The sequence below is a fragment of the Balaenoptera musculus genome, chromosome 1, assembly GCF_009873245.2.
Source record: "Balaenoptera musculus isolate JJ_BM4_2016_0621 chromosome 1, mBalMus1.pri.v3, whole genome shotgun sequence".
Taxonomy (NCBI): Eukaryota; Metazoa; Chordata; class Mammalia; order Artiodactyla; family Balaenopteridae; genus Balaenoptera; species Balaenoptera musculus.
The window spans coordinates 183,348,666-183,367,113 of record NC_045785.1 but is presented as its reverse complement, the minus strand read 5'-3'; the positions used below and the strand labels follow the sequence as shown (position 1 = coordinate 183,367,113).

The 18,448-nt window shown below is 62.6% G+C and overlaps 1 protein-coding gene across 3 annotated transcripts; it reads right to left on the bottom strand.

Annotated features, from left to right (window-relative positions):
• Positions 1 to 690: 690 nt before the first annotated feature.
• Positions 691 to 17,096, bottom strand: INAVA (innate immunity activator). 3 transcript variants are annotated; one of them, XR_005022410.1, is made up of 10 exons: positions 14,157 to 14,305; positions 13,323 to 13,447; positions 12,787 to 12,903; positions 12,004 to 12,220; positions 7,638 to 7,691; positions 6,603 to 6,813; positions 6,264 to 6,422; positions 3,842 to 4,442; positions 2,623 to 3,000; positions 691 to 2,378 (listed from the first exon to the last, which is right to left on the bottom strand). XR_005022410.1 is itself a non-coding variant. In XM_036873366.1 (10 exons), the coding sequence occupies exons 2-10, from the start codon at positions 14,209 to 14,211 to the stop codon at positions 2,286 to 2,288; spliced, it is 1,632 nt and encodes a 543-aa protein (XP_036729261.1). In that variant the 5' UTR covers positions 14,212 to 14,305; positions 16,917 to 17,096; the 3' UTR covers positions 691 to 2,285. The 3 variants fall into 3 exon arrangements, 2 of the variants coding, with proteins under 2 accessions (XP_036729261.1, XP_036729253.1); XM_036873366.1 differs by lacking the exon at positions 2,623 to 3,000 and adding an exon at positions 16,917 to 17,096; XM_036873358.1 differs by lacking the exons at positions 2,623 to 3,000; positions 13,323 to 13,447 and having other exon boundaries at positions 12,787 to 12,878.
• Between the last annotated feature and the right edge of the window lie 1,352 nt (positions 17,097 to 18,448).

Genomic DNA, 18,448 nt, shown 5'->3' with positions numbered 1-18,448 from the left:
CCACAAAATCGGGATGCTCACACTTTTCCAGAGACCCCGGGCTGTGTCCCCTCGGAGCCCACCCCCGAATGGAGCGCCCCGGCCCCCAAAGCCGCAGTCCCCGGAGCCCAGGGCGGCCACCCCACCCACGGGCATCTGCCCAGCCTCACGCCCTGCCCCGGGGCCGCTGCCAGGGCCGGCGGAAGGGACGCCTCACCTGACACTCAGCGCCTCAGCTCTGGGGCCCACGCCTGTCCTGGGCATCGAGGCTCCAGGGGGCGCCACGCTGGGTTCCAGAGCGGCCCCTGCAGGGCAGGCACGGAGGTAGCCCATGCGAGCTGCCCGCCCCGCCCCGTGGTGATCTGGGAAGTCCCCCCTTCCCTGACCCCATCCAGCTTTGGAGAAGAGGGGCTGTTTCTCCCCCCAGAACGGCTCCGCAGAGGCTCAGCCCCTCCCATCACTGAGCACAGTCTCAGGAACCCCAGGGGCTGCCGCGGCCCCGGGTCCTTCTCGGGGAGGGACCCCCAGAGCCCAGCTCCTCGGGCCCCGGGCGTAGGGGAACCAAGGAGCTTCAACTCCTGCTTCCAACCTGCCCGGGGACGCAGAGAGCTTCCCCGCCCCCGCCAGACGCCCACGCGCCCCCCCAGGGACCTGGCCAGACGCTCTGCTCAGGAAATTCAGCACAAAAAGAACCTTCCTCACCAGCTCGGCCTCACAAAGACAGACTTTATTGGAGTATCTGGCATGGAAACCCCACCGCTCCGGCCCCGCAGCCGAGGACACAGCCACTTCTCAGGTGCACCAGGCATCACACAGGACCGGTAAGTTAATGCGAAGGACTTGCAGGCGTGGAGGGCGCTGGCCCGAGGAGCCCTGCGCTCCGGGAGGACCCGGGGGGGCAGGAGGCAGAGGCTGTGCACGAGGGCAACGGGCTCAGACGCCAACCGCAACGGAACAGTGTCCAAAGTCAACACGATGGGGCAGGTGGACCCAGAGCCAGGATGCTGTGGGCCGGGAGGAGCACAGAGATGCAGGCTTCCCCTCAGGCCCCTCCTTGCTCCCGACCCCTCGGCCGGGCCCCCCCGCCCCGGGCAGTGGGAGAACTGTGCCTTGTCCGGGTCAGGCCTCAAAGTTCTTAGAGCCTCGAGCTGTCTGTGTAGCCCCCGTCCTACAGACAGAGGGCGCCATGTGGGCAAGATCAGCGCTTGGTGCGTCCAGCCCTCCCGGCCTCAGCTCAGCGGCTCTCTCCTGGGAGCAGGATCCCTATTTCGGGATCTGACCCGGCAGCAAAGGCCCAAGGATGAGATCCCGGGACCACAGACGGTCTTAGCATGGCCAGTTTCCAGGCCTCAAGTCTCAGCACTAGGGTGATTCATTAACACCCTGCAAGGCAGGTGTCCCCACGTCTGTAAAATCAAGGACTTGCCCTCCTTCAAGGAAATCCGGTCTCAGGGCAGAAGCACAGCTGAGTGGGGAGAAGGAGCAATGACACCCCTGGCCCTGGGAACACGCCACAGAGGGCGCCCTTCCAAAAGCACGTGTAAAGTACTAGTTTTTAGGATGATGACGAAAAGACACCAGAGGAAGCAGGGTGGTGGCCTGCAAGCCCTCAAGAGGCCCAGAGAAGGTGATCAGCTCCCAGCCAGGGCCTCCTGATGCTCCAGTCTCGAGAGGCCTCCAACCCAAGGCTCCTGGGTCTGGGTCGATGCTGGGAGCCTCAGGACAAGGGCACACAGAGTGACAGGGGTCCCTACAAGGAAGTCACGGGGTGAGGAAAAGAGCAGGGCCCAGGAAGACAAGACTCTGCCAGGACACACTGACCTTTAACCTAGCTCTCGGTGCGTGCATCACAGAGCACATTATATAGGGGAGGACTCGCCCCCAGGCCGGGCACCCCTACAGCCTGAGAGCTGGGAAATGGGGGATGGAGGTGCAGCCCCCAGCAGCAGTGGGGCAGGAGGGCCAGGGGCTGTTCTCTGGGGATGCGTCCCCTACCACACGTCTTGCACACGGAGACAGATGCTGTTAGTCAGAGGCAAGGCCTCGAGTCCGCTAGGCCTGTCTCTGGGGAATAAAGCATTGTCATATTACAGGGATCTTGGGGACAAACCACAAATATAAATCCTTAGGCCAGAGCTTCTGAACAAAAACTGGTAAAAAAAAAAAAGAAAAGTCTCAGCTCCAGGTCATCGACCTGCGATGGGGGAGGGGAGCCAAAGAGGGCTTCAAGGGTGGGCGGTCTCAGCCCCAGCCCCGCTGGGAAGCAGTCTCTTCGGCCAGCCGGCCGCGGTGTCCGGAGCCCAGGGTCACACCTGGCTGATGATCTCTCCATTCTCAGGTACAAACACTTGCACGGGGGCCCCCTCAGGCGATCTCCGGAGCACACACACGGTGGGCACCTGCCCGGGCCAGGGGGAAAGGAGAGGTGGGTGAGCAAAGCAGGTAGAGACATCAGGACAGCAAGCCCGGCCACACCATCCTTGTCCCTTAAGGACGCTGACCAGGGTCAGCACTGGCCCAGCCACTCAGCCCTTGCCTCCCCAGCAGGCTCTGTGTGCCCTTGTCCATTTCCACTCCAGCTTTCTTTGGGGTGTGACAGGCACCCTGACCTTTGCTCCACCCCCCCCCCCAACCCCAGCTCACTTCTCATCACCCTCCCCGTCTGGCAGGTTGGGATGGGCTGGGCCCGGGCCAAGGACAGGTCCAAGCTCGCAGGCATGGAAAGGCACGTCAGTTGGAGGGTGAGGCCTGGGACTGCGGCCAGGGTGCTGCCAGGCCCAGGATGCCAGCTGCAGCCCAGAGAACCGGGGGTGGGGGAGGGAGGTGCAGCTGGGCCCTGCCAGAATCTTGGATCTCAAAGAAGCAGCCTGTTGGGGACTTCTGGAGCACACCCGCTGCAGAGCCCTCCGTACCAGGGAGCAAGAACAAAGAAAGGCTCACTCAGCACTTCCCTGGCGGTCCAGTGGTTAAGACTCAGTGCTCCCAACGCAGGGGGCGTGGGTCCGATCCCTGGTCGGGAAACTAAGATCCCACATGCCACGCAGCCAAAAAAAAAAAAAAAAAAGCTCATGCACAGCCCCACCTCTTCCAGAAAGGAAAAACTGGGCACAGAAATCAGGGTGGCCATGCTACCTCATGTTGGGGCGCTCCACCTATATGCTGCCCACCAACTCGGTCCCTGACCTTGGGGGCCCCAGGTGATAATAACACCACGTATTAGTACTTACTATGCATTGCTCTAATCGTCTCACACATATTAACTCATTTAAAGTTCTTACTGCCCCTCTGTGATGGGTCCTTTAAGACTCCCATTTTACAGAGAGAGTGACAGAGGATCAGAGGAGTTAATAAACCTGCCCAATGCTGGCAGGGCTGAGACTTGAACCGGGGCCTGCGCACTTAACCATCAGTCACCCTGCTTCTCAGCTGGGTGGCGGGAGGAGAGTGGGGGGCGGGAGCTGGCTGACAGGGAGTCACAGGTTCTGGCTCCTGCAAACACCCTGCCAGTCTCTCCCTCCGTCCTGGGCGCTCAAGTCGGGAGACTGGGGGGTGATGTGGATTGGCCTTATGGTTATAAATAGAGGCCTGTTTTGTTGATCATCGATGGAGCCATTAGGAAAAAAGGTCTTAGGTGTCTGGGAGGGTCACCTCCACTGGCGCACGTGGACACGCGCTCTAGACGTGCAGGCGAACTTAGGATGCCCCCAGGGGAGTCTTCCTGGGGGCCTTCCAGAGCCGCGAGGAAATGCTCTGGGGCCTATTCCTCCGAGCTGAAAGCTGCCGGGCCACCGGACTGCAGGCTCTGCGCCTGCGCCCCGCCGCCCGATCACGGGACCTGGGAGGGCCATACCCGTGCGCGTACCTGCGTGCGCGCGAAGCTCTCGGCGCCAGGCGGCAGGCTGCGCACGCGGAAAGCCCCCTGGCGGTCCAGCGAGTGGGGGCGCGAGCTCCGGAGCCGGGCCCGCTCGTGCCACGACTTGAGCTCCTCAGACACGGCCGCCTTGCTGAGCCCGCGGCCCGCGGGGCTGTCGCGCAGCGAGGGCGTCCGGGCCACGCGGCCGTGGGCGGGCAGTGGGCGCTGCCAGCGCGGGGCGGCCGCGTCCTCGCCGCGGCCCGGGCCCCACTCGCCCCACTGGCCGGGCGGCGGGCGGCCCTCGGCCAGCACCAGGTAGCGCGCGGCCCTCAGGCAGGCGGGGGGCGGCCGGAGTCGGGGGCCGCGGGGCACGCGCGGGCGGGGCGGCGCGGGCGGGGACAGGGGCCGCAGGAAGGAGATGTCGGGGCTGCTGCTGCCGGGCGGCGTCGGGTGTGACAGGCTGGAGGCGTCGGAGCCGCTGTCCTCGGAGCACGAGTGGCAGGCGGGGCACGGCACGGGCGCGGGTGCAGTCACCGTGTAGTAAGTGGGGCGGCGCCGCGGGATGGCGCTGCGACCCCTGCCGTCGGGGCCCGCGCGTAAGGGGTCGGTCCTATGGAGAGAAGAGGAGGCGCTGAGCCAGCCCTGCCTGCGCGGCGGGGAAGGCATCGCGCGTGCGCGGCCTCGGCCACGCCTCCCCACGTGCCCACAGCCTCCTGGCCCGGCGCGTCCTACACGCCCCTCCTGCACCCCACACCACTGCTCCACTGCGCGCTGGGGTTTGGGTCACGGAGGCCACAGCTGCTTCCTGCTCTCAGCCATCTCAGGTGCGAGGTGTCCAGTGGCATTTCATCCACACAATCTGAACGGGCGGACACCGTCAAGCATCCGAGGTGAAGGTGTGAAGCTGGCGTGTGGCCCCGAGGGACGACCACATGAAGGGAGGAGAGGGCGGGCCCCTCTACAGCCAAGGGCAGAGACCTCAGGAGAAACCGCCCTGGGGCACCTGCATCCTGGACTTGCCGCCTCCAGACTGGGAGGCGGTGGTTTGTGCCCAGCTGCGCTGCTCTGTACGGCAGCCCCAGCCGACTAGGACAGGGCGGCCGCATGCAGCTGGCCCTCCCCAGGGCACCAGCTCCGGACAGCCAGCGGGGCTGGAATCCAGCCTCCCTCTGCCAGCACCCCGGGGGCAGGCCTGTCCGTCCAGAGGGGGCGCCTTTCACTAATCTGCACAAAGGCCCTGTGTGTAAAAAGGCCCCCCAGTATGTAAACTATAAAATGCATTGCTGGACTCCAGCCCAGCGCTGCCCAGAAGCAAAGTTAACCTGACGGAAGAACCCAGCAATGTCCTGAGGGTACCCTGGGCTGTCGGACGGTGTGGCCGACACTGCCTGTCATAACTCGGTCACTGAAACGAGCACCAAACAGCAGGGAACTTGGAGCATTTAGTGGAGTCTCATTATTCATGGGTTCTGTATTTGCAAATTCACCTACTGCTCAAATTGATTTGTAACCTCAAAATCAACACTCCTGGCACTTTCGTGGTCACGTGTGGACACACGCAGGGTGGTGAAAATTCTGAGTTGCCCAGCAGGCTTTCCCAGCTGAGGCTCTGAGTTCTGGGTTCAGCTCTCATACTATTCCCACAGTCTATTTAGTACCATGCTTTTCATATTTTTGTGTGTTTTGTTGGTGATTTCAGTGTTTAAAATGGCCCCAAAGCTGGTGCTGCAGGACCATCTGGTGTCCTGAGCTCAAGGAAGCTGGGATGTAATTTACGGAGAAAATACGTGTTAGATGAGCTTCATTCAGGCGTGAGATCTAGGGCTGTTGGCCCTGAGTTCAATGTTAATGAGTCGATGGTACGTATTAGATAAGGTGTCTTTAAACAGAAACCCCATAAAACAAGGTTACGTATTGATCCGTTTACAGACACATTGTGACCAGAAGCTGTAACCCTGTGTGTCCCTGGGAGCAGTGGTTCAGCATTTGCACTCACCTCACAGGACATAACTACCCAAGTAATGAGAATCAACTATATGTCAGTTGAAAACGTGACCCGTCCATCGTCAAGAGACCAATAATAAAACAATCACAGACAACTACAAAAGTCTCTTCTAAGATACGCTCCTGCTCCCACAGGAGAGTCTGCAGGGATGGGGAGAAAAGTGGAATCCGGTTGTGCAAAGAGACAAAACCGGAGTCTTTGGAAGAAAACACCTTGCTTCACAAGTGACTCGCCCTTGGCTTTGCTGGTTGGGGCGCAGCCTCTATTGAGAGGTGCGTAAGAAAAGATCCCAAGGAGAAGCCACTGCACAAGCCATGTGTCACCCACGGGTGTCCCACATAATCCTGGAAGCCACCACCCTCCGAACATAAATTCTCGACGGTGGGTCTCGCCCCCTGAATCACTGGGGGGTGGCCTGTCTCTTACCTCAGGGGCTGTGACTGGCCCCTCCTGCCCTGCATCTCAGGGGTGGCCGGGGCACTGGTGCGGCCCTGCCGCTGCCCAGGAACGTTGCGGACGGCGACCACGTAGCAGGAGGCAGGGCTGGAGGCGCTGGGCCCATCCTGCGGGGTGCTGGCCGGGCTGCTGGAGATTGGAGGGATTGGAGACAGGTCAGCAGCGGGAATGCCTCCATCCAGGGGCTCCGGTGTGCGGAGGGATGGACTCACGCCTCCCCCCATCACACGCAGGATGGGGGTCTGTGCACTGTGCCCTGCCCCTGCCCAGATCCCACCTGCTCCTGGCCCTCCCTTCCCCCCGCCTGACCTGGACTCGCTTCCGGGCTCGGAAGACTTCCTGGGCTTCTCGTAGGGGTGGTCCAGGCTTGTCTCCTTCCAGGGGCTGTTCTGGATGGGGGCCCTCTCCAGGCCCCCCGTGTCAAGGCCTGCTGGCTGCAGCCCCTCGAGGCTTTGGGGCGGGAGAGGCCGGGAAGGCGCATCTGGGGACTCTGGGGGAGGTTTTGGCACTTGAGATGCCTCTGCAGGTAAAGGAAACCCAGGAGGGCAGTGGTGGGGGAACCAGCCCAACTAGAACCTCCGTGGCCTGCGCCTGGCTCGCCCTCCCGTGGCTGCTGGTCCGGCTGTGCCAGGCCATGGCTCTGGGCCCAGCTGCTTCTAAACACTCTCTTCTCCTTTCAGACTTACTCCTTACAGCTCCATTTTACACCTGCCTCTTACAGGAAGCCTTCCCAGATTGACTCTCTTGGCTCACATGACTCCCCTTTCTAACCTTTGCTCCTGATGCCATGTCTGCAGCTAACCTCCTGTTTCCCTGTTTTTCCTCTCACGCTGCGCCCACGTGTGCTGTTTCCTTACTGGCCTGGGCCCTCCCCCGGGCAGGACCTCACCACCCTCTTGGTCCACCTTGACCCCTCAGCATCGTTAGGGTTTGTCACCAGGGTTCTCAATCTGCGGACTTGTGTTTTCTCCCTCAGTGCTACCCTCTTTTCACAAAGGGCAATGACCGTGGCCCGATGGCTGAGGCTCTGACGGGTGCGTATTGAAGTAAAGGCTAAGTCCCAGGCAAAGGCAGGGAGGCCCGGGGCCCAAGCCTCTGCTGGAATTCGCCTTCCCCTCCCGGTCACAATGACTGAGCACCCGGACCGGCAAAGGGTCAGCACCATCCCCACTGTCACCCATGCACAGGGCACACAGGCATCAGTGTCCCGGCGGAGCAGACGCTGAGCCCAGCCCGGCTCCCGCCTCCTTTAGCTCGCTGAGAACTCACAGTAAACGCCGCCCAAGCCCTGAGTTCTCGCGGAGGAGCCCAGCGCTCACGACAGCCCCTAAACCGCCCTCTCACCTTCCTCACGGAGCAGCCCGTCCAACAGGGAGCTGTCGTCTGAGGCGCCGAGCTCTGGGGAGGCCAAAGGAGAGAGGAGGAGGTGAGGAAATGCCCCCGCAGACCTGGGGCATCAGCAGAGCTGAGGAGCCCAGGCCTGCCCCGCCCCTTTCCTGATAGCACCCCTTATCAGGAGATACCAGCCGTGTGTTCAGTACTGTGCTAGGTGCGAATTTATCACTTGGAAGGAGAAAGTAAAAATCAGTAAATAGGAGTGAGGAGACAGGAAACTCCATTTTAATCCTGGCTCTGCCATAAGCTTTGTAAACTTGAATGAGCCATTTCAATACTCTGGGCCTCTGGTTGCCCGTCTATTAAAAAAAAAAAAAGCCAGGCCTTCCTCTGGCAGGGTTTCCAGGCAGTGGAGGGGAAGGCAAAGAGTCATTTTGGAAGGCCCCTGGGGTAAAGAGATTTCTGCTAACTTTTGTATAGTCTTCTGATACCATAAATACAACTCAGCTCAAGCACCCCAAATCTTGAGAACCCCTGCATTAGCAGCAGCAAGAGCAGTGAGAGCGGGAATTGCAGCTGTGGGGTCGTGGGGTCTCACAATGCAAGTGAGAGTCTGGCCGTCTGGGTCAGGAAGGTCCTTCCCTGGTGACAGGACAGCCACCTGAGGACATGGAGGGTGGCCCTTCCTCATGGGCAGCAGCAATCTGCACCGGGACCCAGGAAGTCAGAGGGCTCGAATTTGCCCTTGTCCTTAAAACACCGAAACTTCAGATGCTCGGTCTACACCTAACATGACCCGGATGGAACTCACAAAGCATTTTCAACTACATTTGAGAACACGGATGAGGGCAAACCGACAACAGCTAATTATTTCTCTTGGGCTTTTCTAAGTGCCTTATAATACATGAATTCACGTGATCCTCGTAACAACCCTGTAAGGTAAGATTACCATCTCCATGTAGCAGCTCAGGACACAGAGGCTTGGAGGAGCTGATAACATAGCTTAGGGTCAAACCGCCAGAAGGTGGTTGAGTCAGATTCACACCCAGACAGTCTGACCAGAGTCTGGCTCTTCACCACCACCATTTATGGGCTCTCCTGTTAGCTGGCCTTTCATGCAGGGGTCATTAACCAGAAACTTCTAAGAAAAGTAGATTCAGATTCCAGCCATCTGAAAATCCTCTATAACAGGGATTGGCTGGTGGCAGGCCTGTGGGACAAATCCAGTTAACTGGCTGCTTTTTTTTTTTTTTTTGGCCGCACCGCGAGGCATGCGGGATCTTAGTTCCCTGACCCGTGCCCCCTGCAGTGGAAGAATGGAGTCTTAACCACTGGACCACCCGCGAAGTCCCTTTAAAAAAAATTTTTTTTTCTGGCTGCTTTTGTAAATAAAGTTGTATTGAAACACAACTATGGGTTTGTTTACGTAATGTCTGGCTGCTTTCATGATACGATGGCCAAGCTGAGTAGTAATGACTGAGACCACATGGCCCACGAGCCTAAGACATTTACTCCCTGGACCTTTACAGAAGTTGGTCAACGTTTTCTCCTCAATTTAAATGAAACAGAACCTTTACACAGAGCAGTGTGTAAACGGTGCAGGGTCAGCTGCCCACGGAGCAGCCCGGGCTTCGCTCAGCTCACACCAGCCTGTGCTTTAGGGTTCAGCTGGGGAGACATCCTCTTATCTAATCCTGGTTCCCAGCCTCTGATCTTTTACAAAAACCTGGGGAACTGAGATGTTTATTTTTCACAAATGTCAACTTGAAGAAATTGTGGGACTGTTGCTGTCACGGTCCAGGGATGCCGGCGTCGGGGGCTGGGTATAGTCACGTGTTTTGGGTTTGAATTTATGGTCTGGGAAGACAGCCATCACCCCCGGCTGTTTAATCACAGGTGGTTCGTGAGGGCTGCTCGCTGTCTTGGCCACGCTGCCGCACAGCCCTGCTGAACTGCGCCCGGCCCTCGGCCCAGCAGCGGCAGGAGGACACCCCAGGCAGAGGCCATACTCACAAACGCTGGGCATCCTCAAAGGCTGCACCGTCCAGTGCAGCAGCCGCTAGCTGCATGTGGCTATTTTAAATTAAATTAAATTACAATTTTAGTTCCTCAGCCACACGGGTCACAATCCAAATGCTCAGCAGTCCCATGCAGTGAGTGCCTGCCATATTGGACAGCACAGATCTGGAACGTTTCATCACGGAAGAACTTCTGCCAGCGTTGCCAACACGGGTGCTGCTAATCAACAAATGCGTCCTGAGCACCTGTTACATCAGCTCGGTGCTGGGGGGCATTTCTCATCAGGCTCCCTGTGGTCAATTAGTCCCACAGCTGACCGCTCCCTGCCACCTGCAGAGGACCAGCTAATGACTGTCACCTGGTATAATTAGGTTCCAAATTGAGTAACCTGCGTGTGGAGACCAAGAGGGTGGGTGGATTTTTCTAACATTTTTTTGGTTAGTTTGCTTTTTTTTTTTTCCTCTTTAATTCAAAACACCTTCCAGCTACTAATTATTTTTTCATACATCCTTATTGCTAGTTAATTATTAATCCCTCTCTACTTCCTGCTCTCAGGGCGAGCCCAGCTGGCCAGATGAGCCAAGAGCAGGAAGTACCTGTCTAGAACCACCTCCTCCTGGGCTCCCAGGAGAAGACATTGCAACCCAGGACCTCAGGCCTCATCCACACAGGACACTAGACCCAGGACCTCGGGCCTCGTCGACACAGGACACTAGACCCAGGACCTCGGGCCTCGTCGACACAGGACATCAGACCCAGGACCTCGCCTGGTCAGGACAGGACATTAGGCCCTGGACCTCGGCCTGGTCAGGACGGGACATCAGGCCCTGGACCTCGGCCTGGTCAGGACAGGACATTAGACCCAGGACCCCGGCCTGGTCAGGCCAGGGCTGCAGGTGGAGAGCAAGCCTGCCTCTCTGATCAGGAGGGTGGAAGCAGTCGCATGGCCGGGCCCCTTCCCCGCAGCTCTATGTCCCCTGCACTGAGCGCCCCCTCCCGGGGAGGCTGGCCGGGCCCCAGGCATGCCCTGACCGGCTCCCCACCCCCAACGAGGGCATCATCGTCGCAATGCTGGCAGCAGAGCCACAGCCCTACACCGTCCACCACCCCACACCGCAGGCCTGTGGTCAGAGGAGCCCACAGGGCGGGGTGAGGCCAGACGGGACACAGGAGGGGCTGAGACACACAGACGGGGCCCAGCCCCCCGGCCCCCTGCCACCAGGACGGCAGCGAGCCCTCAGGGGCTTCCGTGCCCAAGTCAGCAGCTGCCTTTCAAGGGGAGGTCGCATCCTGGGCCCTGTCAGGAACGGAGGGAGGACGGAGGCCCCTCTCCACCAGAGCCGGTCGGCCAGGGGGTCGGCCGTCCTGCCTGGGTCTCCCCGTCACCCGGGGTTACTGGGTCAGCTGTCGCGTGGAGGCCTCTCCTCCCTCGTCCTCCACTCCTGGCTGCCGGGGGGGACCTGGGAGGCGTCTGGACTCACCCTAAATTAGAGGCCACGTGCCCAACCGGGGCAGGAGGTGGCCTTGGCACAAAGCTGACCTGAGGGGCAGGGGTGGGAGCTGGGGAGCCCAGGTGGAGGCCCCAAATCCAGTTCAGCCCAACTCCCTGCGCCAGCTCCCTCACATGCACGGGAGGCCTGGGACCCAGGAGAGGCCTGGGGGAGGGCGAGCCCAATGCCCTGGGGCCGGAACGGACGGGAGGCCTCCAAGGACTGACCTGACAAGTTGGGCTCAGGTCAGGAGAAAGAAAAAGCCACACGCAAGGGCGCAGAACCACTTGCTGGAAGAGGAACCGGCCTGGACACATGATGTCCACTGATGCCGGGGCCTGGACGACTCGCTAGGTGCCGCACAGTCAGCGGGCGCTGGCCCCCGGGCGCAGGGACTAGGCTAAGAGGCCCAGTAACTAGAGAACAGAGCGCAGGGGCCCCAGTCCTGACGGGGCGGCTCCAGATACTTCAGGGACGGCGGGTGTGCACTTCCACCAGAGCAGCCACGGGCAGCCACGGGCCCTGCAGCAGCGCAGCGAGCAGATACGCACAGAACGCGGGCCCTCGGCCGTGCTCACGGGTCGCACCACCTGCCCCGTGGGCCTGGGGTCAGGAGGGCTGGACGAGCCCTCGAGATAAGCCGAGGTCAGCCTGGGGATGCCTCCTGTCCAGGAGGTCTCCTGGAGGGCGTGGATTTCGAGGGAGGAGTGGCTTGTTTTCTAAGGAAATGGGGAGGGCCTCAGGGGAGGGCGATGGCTGGGCTGAGGCTTGTGGGGTTGCCACGGGTCAGGATGGGGTGGAGCGGACCGGGGAAGCAGGTTTCCCCCTCGACGGGACGGACGGGTCTGGGACCGGCCGCTGCTCACCTGGGCCTGGGGCCAGGGCGGGAGGGGCCCCGCTGCCTCGCTGCCACTCCCCCAGGCAGCGCTGCAGCTCCCGCAGCTTCGTCTCCTCCTGCTGCACCGCGTGCTTCCGCTGCTGGCGCGCCTGGCGGCCCAGGTTCCCCTCCCGGCACAGGCGCCGCGCCGCCTCGGCGATCTGCAGCTGCAGGGCCAGCTCCCGCTCCAGGCTGCTCAGTGGGTCCTGGGGGAGGGTGCAGTGAGCGACACCGGAACAGCCCAGCAGACGGCAGCGTCCAGGGCCCAGGCCCCCGAGCAGCCGGCCCGGGACCCACCCAGCAGCCTGACCCCGAGCCAGGCGGGGAGGGACTGAGGTGGACGCTTCCCTCCCACCCCAAAGGGCTGGGCAGAAGAGCCACCCGTCACACCACGGGGAGGGACCCGAGGGCCCAAGCCACCCCACGGCCCTCCTCCCGTGCTGAGAAAGGGAGGACGGCCCCAGGAGCCAGAGCGGCCCGTCCGCACAGGCCACTGCCTCTCCGGGCCGGCTGCGCTCTTGGCTGGCCTTCTGCCCACAGGGGACTGAATCCCATGTCCTCCCTTGAGGTCCCAGCCCTCCTGGTTCTGGCGCCGGCACGGCTTCCCTGAGGCCACGTGGGCTACACGTTGGCGGGTGCCCCTCATCCACGCGGAGCCAAGAGGCCCGAGCTGCGTGATGCTAGAGCAGAGACCCCTGCAGAGGGGAGGCAAGGCCTGGGGGCCACAGCCGCCAGCCTCGGGGAGCAGGGGCGGTGCCCTGCAGCGCCTCACCTCTCTGTGCAAGGCCCACTCGTCCAGCTTGTAAGCGGCTCCGATCCTGCGGCGGACTTTGGGGGCCTTCTCCCCCAGTCTGAAGGGGTACTCTGCGGGCAAGATGCCCGTCAGCTCCTGCGGGGGAAGCGAGGTCATGCCAGGCCGCTCTCCGCGCACCCAGCCCTTGGCCAAGCAGGAAGAGCCCGTCCGGCGGGCCCTGGGTGACCTGTGCCCGCCCTTCCCCAGAGGCCCCTGCCCACCTCCGCGCGTCCCAGCGTCCAGGGCTGTCCTTCGTCCGGGGATCTGCCCTGGCCTGGCTATGGTCCCCCCAGGCGCCTCCATCCACTCGGTCCCCTGCAGCCCCTCCTCTGCCCGGCCCCATGCCTGGGCCCTGCCGGGGAGAGCTGTCCCCTCGCTGTGCCATCCGGTGCCCCGTCTGACCCCCAGCACTCTCTCAGGACTGGGGCTCCCACTCCTCGGCACCGACAGCCCAGCACGCGGCTCCGGCGCCTGGGGTTAACCCCGCGCTCGTGCGCGGCGGGGCCCAGCCTCACCGCTTCCCGCAGGCAGAGCCGCCTCAGCTCCTGCAGGCAGGCCTCCAGCCGCTCCTCCAGGGCCCTCTGCTGCTTGCGCACCGCGTGGGTCAGCTCCTTCACGGGGGCCACCGGGCTGTCGGGGCCTGCGGCGGGGCAGGGGCGCGCTCAGGGGAGCCTGTCCCGGGCGCTGCTGGACGCCCCCTGGGCTGATGGCGCACACGCACGCAGACGGCCTCACGCCCGCCCAGGCTGCGGGCCGGCTGCCACAGCGGGCCGAGTCACACCCGAGAGACGGCATGTCCCCCGGCGGCCTGACGGCACCGTTACGGCTCGGAGGGACCGGCTGCCCCTCGGCCACGTGCGGTCCTGTGGTCAGAGCCCGTCCCTTCCCGCCCGTCCCTTCCCAGCCGCCACCCACGGCAGGTGCCTTCTTCCCTGGCTCCTCCTCCCTCCTCTCTCTCCCGCACTCTCTCTCTCTCACACTCACACACACACACACACACACACACACGCCTCTTCTCTCTCTGTCCAAACCAGACCCGACTGGGCCCATCGGCTCGGGCCAACCTGAGCCACGGCTCCTTCACGCGAACCAGATAAGTTTTCAGCTTCTTAGGAATCACGGGGCCAGAGCTGAACACGGCAGGTAGCTGTTCAGACAGGATCGACACTCCAGGCCAGACCCCCCCACCCACCCAGGGAGGAAAACTCCCAGCCCTCCCAGGGCCTGCACCCCCCTTCCCTGCACAGCGGCCTCCCCACCGCCCCCCCGCCTTGGGCCCCTCAGCCTGGCCGGGCCTGGAGCCTGGGACTCGAGGAGTTGGTGGGGTCGGGGGGGCCCGAAGCCCTCACCGGACTGCAGGATGATGCCGCTGTCGGTGTCGCTGACCTCATCCTTGCTCTCCATGGTGGACTTCTGGGAGGAGGGGGCACAGAGGAGGAGGGGCCGACACCCTTCCCAGCCTGGGCCAGGATGTGCAGGTGGCCTGGAGTTTCCCCAGCTTTTAAAAGAACAACAAAAAATGATACATGTAAACCCCCTTGCCTCCAAACAGAGCTGTTGAGTCAGGTGGGTGAGGCCGGGAGATGTGGCGTGAGGCCCATGCTTCCGGGGGAGTGAGTCTGGGATGGGGGTGTCAGTGCTGGGGAGCTGCGGACAGAAGGCTCTGTGGGCCTCTCCAGCGCACCTGCCCTGGGCCCAGGCTGGCCTCCTGCCGCCTCCTTCCTAGAGAGACCTCCAAGCCCAGGGGGTGACAGCAGTGGTGGCCACAGGGACCACGATACTGGGAGAAAGACCATAAGGAGAGGAGCAAAGAGAGAGGATGAAAAGGAGGGGACAAGAAAAAGGTGGGAGGACAAGTCAAGGAGGAAGGGAAGGAGAGGAGGGAGGGGAAGCGTCTGTGCCAGGAGGGAGGCGCGGCTGACGGTCCTCAGCCCGAGACCCATCCCGCTGCCCCCGTGGGTGAGGGCACTGGGCACTCAGCCAGGCCCTGTCCCGAGGCCCACGGCCCAGGCTGCCTGCTGTCTGTCTGCACTAGGCGGTCCACCCGAGGGCAGGTGCCCAAAGCCGTGAGCCAACTCCCGGGCCACCAGCTATGCCTGGGAGGCCCCTCGAAGGGGAGGGGGCCCGGACCCCACACCCCACAGCCGGGAGAGAGGCAGCGCGCACGTGCGTGTGTGTTGGGCGCGTGCTGCCGGGGCTGGAGGGGTGACCAGAGTCGAAGCTGCCCGAAGATGGGAAGGAGACCACGGCCACCCTGCTTGCCCGGGCTGGGCGCACGTGTGCAGCTCAGGTACAGTTCCAGGTGTGCGTCTGCCAGCAGCAGTCACCCCGGCCGCACCTGCTGGCGCCCCCTCTCTCCTGGCCAAGTCTGCACCCCTGCTCAGGGTCCCAGCTGGCCAGGACCTGGCAGCAGCTGGCTGGAACCAGGGCGGGGAGTGCGGGCGGGGCCCCGGCAGGCGGCCTGGAAGGAAAGCCCAACCACCTCTTCCCTGAGTCAGCCATTGAGCAACAGTCCGTAAGTCCTTCGGAGCCTCTGTCTGGAGCTTATCCTGCTTCTCCTCAGGGCACCACTGCTGGGCGGGGGAGGTGGGCTCCTCAGCCACCGGGAGAGAAGGAGGCCTGGGGAAGCTGAGCCCGCAGCCAGGCCCGTGGGGGCGGGACCGCTGACGGCCAGGCCCCGGGAGCACCTCTCTGCCCATGGACAGCTTTACAGACCTACGTAAACAACACAGCCTATCAGAGCACCTTGGGCATCAGTTAAAAACCTCGCCCTGAAAAACAACAGGTACCTGCACTTTGGAGTTTCAGTTCTCCAAGGAAGTGTAGAGAGTGGAGGGTAGGATTTTTTTTTTTTTTAAGTCTATACGGGGCCTTTGCAAAGATGCCAAGGAGAGAGCCTGGCCACATGTTCTGGGAACCGAGACCAGGGTACTTGGCGTGAGTTAGCTCTGCCTGGTCCACCCTCCCAAACCCTCATCCCTCCTGGAGATGGAGCGGGACAGAGGGCAGGCGGCTCCCCCGCCGCTCGCTGCACAGCCCTGGGCAGCCTGTGGGCCCCCCCAGCAGCCAGGGGCAGGGCCCCGCCGGAGCGAGGAAGCAAGGCCGTCCTAGCACGTCTGCTTGGACGGGGGAGGGGGTGATGTGGGAGGGAAGCCATCAATTACTCACACTTACTAATTAATAATTAACCATTAAGGAGCTGCCTTGGGAAGCTCTGACAGCTCAGCCCTGCCTCTCCTGCTCTTGCCTGTTGCAGAGTGAGCAGCAATTGCGGGGACCGAGGGGTGGCCCGGCACAACGGCCCCCTCAGCCCCTTCCTCCCTCTGGCCGGGGTCGGGGGCAGGCCTGCTCCAAGTAGGGCAAGAGAGCACGGACCACAGGTTGGAAGCCTCAGATTCCAGCCTGGGTCCTGCCATCACCTATGTGATCTTAGGGGAGCTCACCTCACCTCACCTGGCTGGGCCTCCCGTCCTCACAGGCACGGTGAAAACTGCACGGTACCTGGGGCCCTGGCCAGTCCCCATACTGAATCTGGATAGCGCCAGGCTGAGCAGGAAGGACCCACACACGTGCAGCCCACTCGTCTGCCCCTCCGGAGGCGGCCCTCCAGCTTCGGGGACCCTGTCCCAGGGCCCGCAGGCTCCCGTGGGTGTTGAAGGCTTGGCTTTCAGATAAAGGCAGTTCCGGGAACATCCCCGCCCCTCCGCATGGGAATCCCTCCCTGCCCTCCAGACCCGCAGCCCCAGGTGGCAAGCCCCGTGCACCCCGGAGAACAAGCGAACGAACGCAAACGACGTCCCCAGGAAAAGGCAGAGGAGGACAGAAGGGGAGGAAGGGGAGCGCCGTGCATTTTCCCTCCGGCTGAGCCACTGGGACCCTCTCCTGTCACAAATGTGGCCCCAAAGAGAGGCCCTGGGCCTCCCTCCTCCCGGCCTTCCCCACTCCCGTGGAAACTGAGGCCTGGGAACTACAGCGCCGGGAACTCATCCGAGCCCGCCAGCACCCCCATCACCCCTGTGCCCTGTGGCTGACGGCCACTGCTGGGCCCCCCACCCCTAGGCCGGCTTGCCCCTCGCCCCAAAGACCCGCTCCAGCTGCCCCGCCCTCACCTGCTTCCAGCTCTTAGTCCAGGAGTCCGGGAAACGCCCCCTGGTCCCAAGTCAGGGGACCGAGGGGCCTGGCATGTCACCTCAGGGTGTCCCAGGCCGCCCTGGGCTCTCTGACCCGGTTCCGCTCCACACCGATGGCCGGTGGCTGTCCCTCCCCTGGTCCCGCCTGTGTCCCTCCCAGGCCGCCCGGCCAGGGGAGCCAGGTTGCTTGTTCCGACTTGAGTCAGAGGGAGGAGCGGGTGAGCAAGCCCTTCCCAGAACAGATCCTGCCGCACAGGCAGCTCGGGCCTCTGCACTTCCGGGGGCTGCGGGGGCGGGAGAAAGGGGCTCCCCTCGGAGGAACCCCAGAAGAAGGCAGCCGGGATCAGGCCTTCACGGCCTCAAGGGCCCCCCCTGCCCTGGGCTGAGCCGCCTGCCTCCCCAGATTACGGCTCCGCGCAGCGCCCAGAGCGGGCGAAGTTCCCGGCGCATGGGGAGCACCAGCGAGAAACCTCCACGCTGACAAGGAGGGTCCCTGCTCCCCAGACCCTGAAGCGGGGCCAAGGCCAGATCGGATTAGAAACTCCGGGCCGGGCCGTGACCCCGGCACTCCACGCGGGGCGGCTCTGGGGTCCCAGACAGGCCAGGCCGTTCTGATCACAGACATTTCCCTCCAGAATCATCATGGCCGCCACCTCCCTGTTTATCATTTACAACCATCCCTCCACAGGGCCCATGGCGCATTGACCTGGACCCCAGTCCTCTCCCTAGTCCACAGGAGGGCCACTGGGACCCCAGAGTCTAAGCCCACTCCCCAACCACCGGGGGCCAGAGACCAAAATGGAACTTGTTCCCGACAAGCAATGAGCCTCTGGGTCTCCACCCCACTGACCTTCAAGCAAAACCAACAGTTTGGAATTCAGCCTATTTCATTGGGGGAAGCAAGGGGCAAAGACACTGTTACCCATCACCAGGAGGCAGGAAAACAGACAGTGCTGCACAAGAAGGAGACCCCTCAAGGCTTCCCCCAACACCTCCTTTTCTCACCACGCCCCTCACCCTGGGATCCCAGCACTCACGCATCTCCAGTTGCTCCCCTCCCCCAGCCCCAAGAACACCTCCCCAGCCCCAAGACCACCTCCACAGCCCCCAGTCCCAAGACCACCTCCATAGCCCCCAGCCCACCTCCCCAGCCCCAAGACCACCTCCCCAGCCCCCAGCCCCAAGACCACCTCCCCGGCCCCAAAGACCACCTCCCCAGCCCCCAGCCCCAAGACCACCTCCCCAGCCCCAAAGACCACCTCCCCAGCCCCAAGCCCACCTCCCCAGCCCCCAGCCCCAAGACCACCTCCCCAGCCCCAAAGACCACCTCCCCAGCCCCCAGCCCCAAGACCACCTCCCCAGCCCCAGCCCCCAGGGCAGAGATGACTGAGGAAGTCACCCCCCCAACCATCTTCTGTGGAGCTGTGTCACCAACACAGGCAGCCTCCCCACTGCCCCTGCACACACACCCAGCTCCCCTCACATTCCTGTGCACACCCTCTGTCCAAACA

Coding starts and splice junctions, on each gene's coding strand:
- INAVA (XM_036873366.1), bottom strand. CDS start 14,211: ATGGAGAGCAAGGATGAGGTCAGCGACACCGACAGCGGCATCATCCTG. Junction 6,423..6,602: donor GAGCCCGGAAGCGAGTCCAG/GTCAGGCGGGGG, acceptor TCCAATCTCCAG/CAGCCCGGCCAGCACCCCGC. Junction 4,443..6,263: donor GGCCAGTCACAGCCCCTGAG/GTAAGAGACAGG, acceptor TTCTCTCCATAG/GACCGACCCCTTACGCGCGG.